The sequence below is a fragment of the Montipora foliosa genome, chromosome 2, assembly GCF_036669935.1.
Source record: "Montipora foliosa isolate CH-2021 chromosome 2, ASM3666993v2, whole genome shotgun sequence".
Lineage (NCBI taxonomy): Eukaryota > Metazoa > Cnidaria > Anthozoa > Scleractinia > Acroporidae > Montipora > Montipora foliosa.
This window is the reverse complement of record NC_090870.1, coordinates 42,814,585-42,817,732: the sequence shown is the minus strand read 5'-3', so window position 1 is coordinate 42,817,732 and position 3,148 is coordinate 42,814,585. Positions and strand designations below refer to the sequence as shown.

At 38.8% G+C, this 3,148-nt stretch overlaps 1 protein-coding gene across 1 annotated transcript in view; it reads right to left on the bottom strand.

Annotated features, from left to right (window-relative positions):
• LOC137993174 (E3 SUMO-protein ligase PIAS3-like) overlaps positions 1-2,424 on the bottom strand; it is an 18,142-nt gene extending 15,718 nt beyond the window's left edge. Inside the window, exons 1-2 of the mRNA XM_068838873.1 lie at positions 2,373-2,424; positions 1,934-2,279 (exon numbers count right to left, since the gene is read on the bottom strand). Coding sequence (XP_068694974.1) covers positions 1,934-2,279; positions 2,373-2,396 — 370 coding nt within the window. The 5' untranslated portion in view covers positions 2,397-2,424. The remainder of the gene's footprint in view (positions 1-1,933; positions 2,280-2,372) is intronic.
• Positions 2,425-3,148: the final 724 nt, after the last annotated feature.

Here is a 3,148-nt window from a genome sequence, read left to right as displayed (position 1 = left end):
CACGGACAGAGAAGAAAGCCACGAGGCTGAGAGAAGCTGGGGAAGGAAAAGAGAAGAACGCCAGAGAAGAACGCCATGAGGCTGAAAGAAATAGAGTGAGGATGAACAGAGAAAATTACGACGAATGCCGCAAGGTGGAAAAGGTGAGGAATAGAGCATACAAGCAACAAAGAAGCAATGAACAACAAGAAAGAGAAATACAACAGTGAAGAGAATGGCGACAGAACAACAGGAGCCATATGAGGCTATTAGCAGAAGATGAGTAGGGTTTACCTTTATGATGCTTTTACACTGAAGTGTGTTCGGCAAACAACTTCACTTAACCACGGCCAAAGGAGACAAAATTACAAAAGCTTAACACTTGATGACAATGGTTATGTTCCCTCTTACTTTTTTATTTTTGTTTTAAATGCCTCGCTGCCTTGCTATTTGTAAAACCGAAAAGGGCCTGCCCTGTTGACAGACTTGGCCATATTTCAACAATCACACGACGTCGCCTGTCAAGCCAATAGCACAGTCACATTATTGGCAAGACTTGTCATTGCCGTCTACTTCGTCACGTACATCCGACCTCTCAACGCCTACGTTGAATTGAATTTTAGCACATAATTATTTCTGCAATGAACGTACTTGTAAGCAATGTTTCGGGCATTTTTTTTTTTTTGGCCAGATAAGGCTTCTAAAAATGGCTTGATAAGCTCAAACTTGTGATTTTCTGCAAACTTTAAAAAATTTTGGTTGTTTGGGTAGTTTGTCATGTGGTTTTCTGGCCCGGGGCTATGCTCGGCCATGGTTCCTTTATATTTTGGAACTAAATTCATCACTACTGTGGAAACTGTCCGCACTAAATTAATACCTTCCAATGAGGACTTTTTATGTGAAATGGATGCCCACTGCACATGAGTTGCTTTCTTTGACTGTAAAATTGCAGTCAAGTAAGCGAATTACTATGCTTGACTTTTTAATCATTAGCTTATAATTTTTGCTGTTGTTCTAATGAAACTAAAGACAGAGGATGTAAAGATTACCATTCAAAACGGCAAATGTGTTGTCAAAGAGATTGCTGTGTGTGTAATTGCTGATTAAAATCAAATGTTGGTTATTTTTTGCAAGGTTTGCTGTATTGCTTTCAGGGGCGAGAAACAGGAGCCCCCCTTTTAGGCTTGGCTAAATCTATATATTATCCTTCTTCGTTCTCATTTACAACAAAGGAGGTTCTTGATGTAATAGATTATTAAAATGCAATTGATTTTTACATGGCTCGAACAAAGACATGTCAGGTCTCCTTATCATTTAAATCTCGCCAACAGCCACAACACGTGGTGCTCTTAAGAAAAACAAAAGTAACACAAAAAAACGCTAACGTGTAAAGAGAACACAGGCGCCTCAATTACAATGTACGTTAGAAGAACTTTTTGACGGTTTGACACATGTCAACACTATATATCCACACTATCCAGAATATTTAAGGGTCAGTTCTTAAGCGGAACTATTTATGTCCTACCAGCTGTCTTTCTTGAGACGAAGTATAAAGATAAGGCTAAATCTAATTTTCGTTTGAACTAGTTTACGACCTGTTCAGAGCTTCGCGTGTAACGAAATTATCATTTCGCTTTCCCTCAATGTGGAGCGCGCTTGCTATCAATTTAAAATGAACCAAGATGAATTTGAACAAGAAAGAGTATTAAAGGCTTTACAAACATTTTTATGGAAAAGCATGCCACAAAGAAACGTCAAATGAAGTCAATGCCTTAAAACTTTTGGTTATAAGCATGAGGCTAAGGAACCTTGTTGATGAAACAACCTTTATCGACATGACAACAAATTACAAATTGACTGCAATATTTTACAAAGCCACATCCGTTTAGGAAAAGTTGACCCACAAGGCACAAAAATATTATTCAGAACAGTTACCGGAAGCAAAGACACTTACCTAAGCTAGTGGGTCTCACTAAATCGTCGATATGTTCAAAGAACGGTAAATGTGAAAGTCTGACATCTGGATGAACAGGAACACCGGTTGTATCCGAATTCATCGACGGTCTTGGCTGTTGTTGCGGGATAACTGGTCGAGGTTGAGGTGGTGGTACAACGACTTTCCCAGGGCCACATCGTCTCTCGTATAATTCCCTTAATTTCCTTTTAACGGTATGGTTTCCTTCACTTTTTAACATTTGGAGCGCTCTTCCCATAAGTTCATGCTTTCTTCCCGTTTTTGACCTTCCCGCAAAACCCAATAGTGATTGAAGTTCAGAGACGCGAAAACTCATCAACATGTGCTGTAGACATAAGTAAGAGATATGAAATTTTAAGAGAAGAAGGATACTGTGAATTTACCACCGAAAAATCAAAATTTTCTTGCTTCTGTTTACCCGAAGTTCCGCAGTTTCTTCCATGTCGAAATTCTTTTTCGAAATACCAAAACCCCGCACCAAGCCCCTCGAGAAATTATGCAACATGTTATGACGTCACAAGAATAATCAGCAGCTCGTACCTCATCCGCTTGGCATGATGTTTTTCCTCAGATAAGTCTGAAGTTCGAAGTCCCTTCTCAGCTTTATATAATTTTAATTTGGATTTTGAACGCCAGGAGAGGCCTCTCCCAGAGACTCCAGTAAATCAAAGGCAATCTCATCATCCGGCAAAGAATAAAAGGGTGGAAAGAATTAAATCAATAAGTGACAGAAGGTACATGATATAAAGGTTTCGAAAAGTTAAAAGATTTAGACTTCAGGGCCCGGTTGTTCGAAAGCCGATTTACTTAATCCGGGATTAGCGTAAACATTTGCTTCATGTTTTCAACTTTATGGCGAAAGTTCATTTTGCTCATTTTTGTTTTTCAAGATTGACTTATTCTAATATAAAGTTATGCTGAATATCAGTGTTGAACAGCATTTGGGAGTATCGTAAAGAAATAAACCTTGGTTAATTTTTAATATAGGATTAGCGTTAATCGGCTTTTGAACAACCGGGCCCACGTTTTTTTTTTTCGGTATCGGAGATGGGAAGGCAAATCGTCTAATTTCCAACGTTTGTCCTGGTTTGTGATTTGCGCTGAAAACTGAAAGGAAAAAAGCAATACAATGACCAGAATTCCTAAACTTCATTTTAGCAGTGCAGACGCTAAATGGCGCAGGAGAAAGTTATG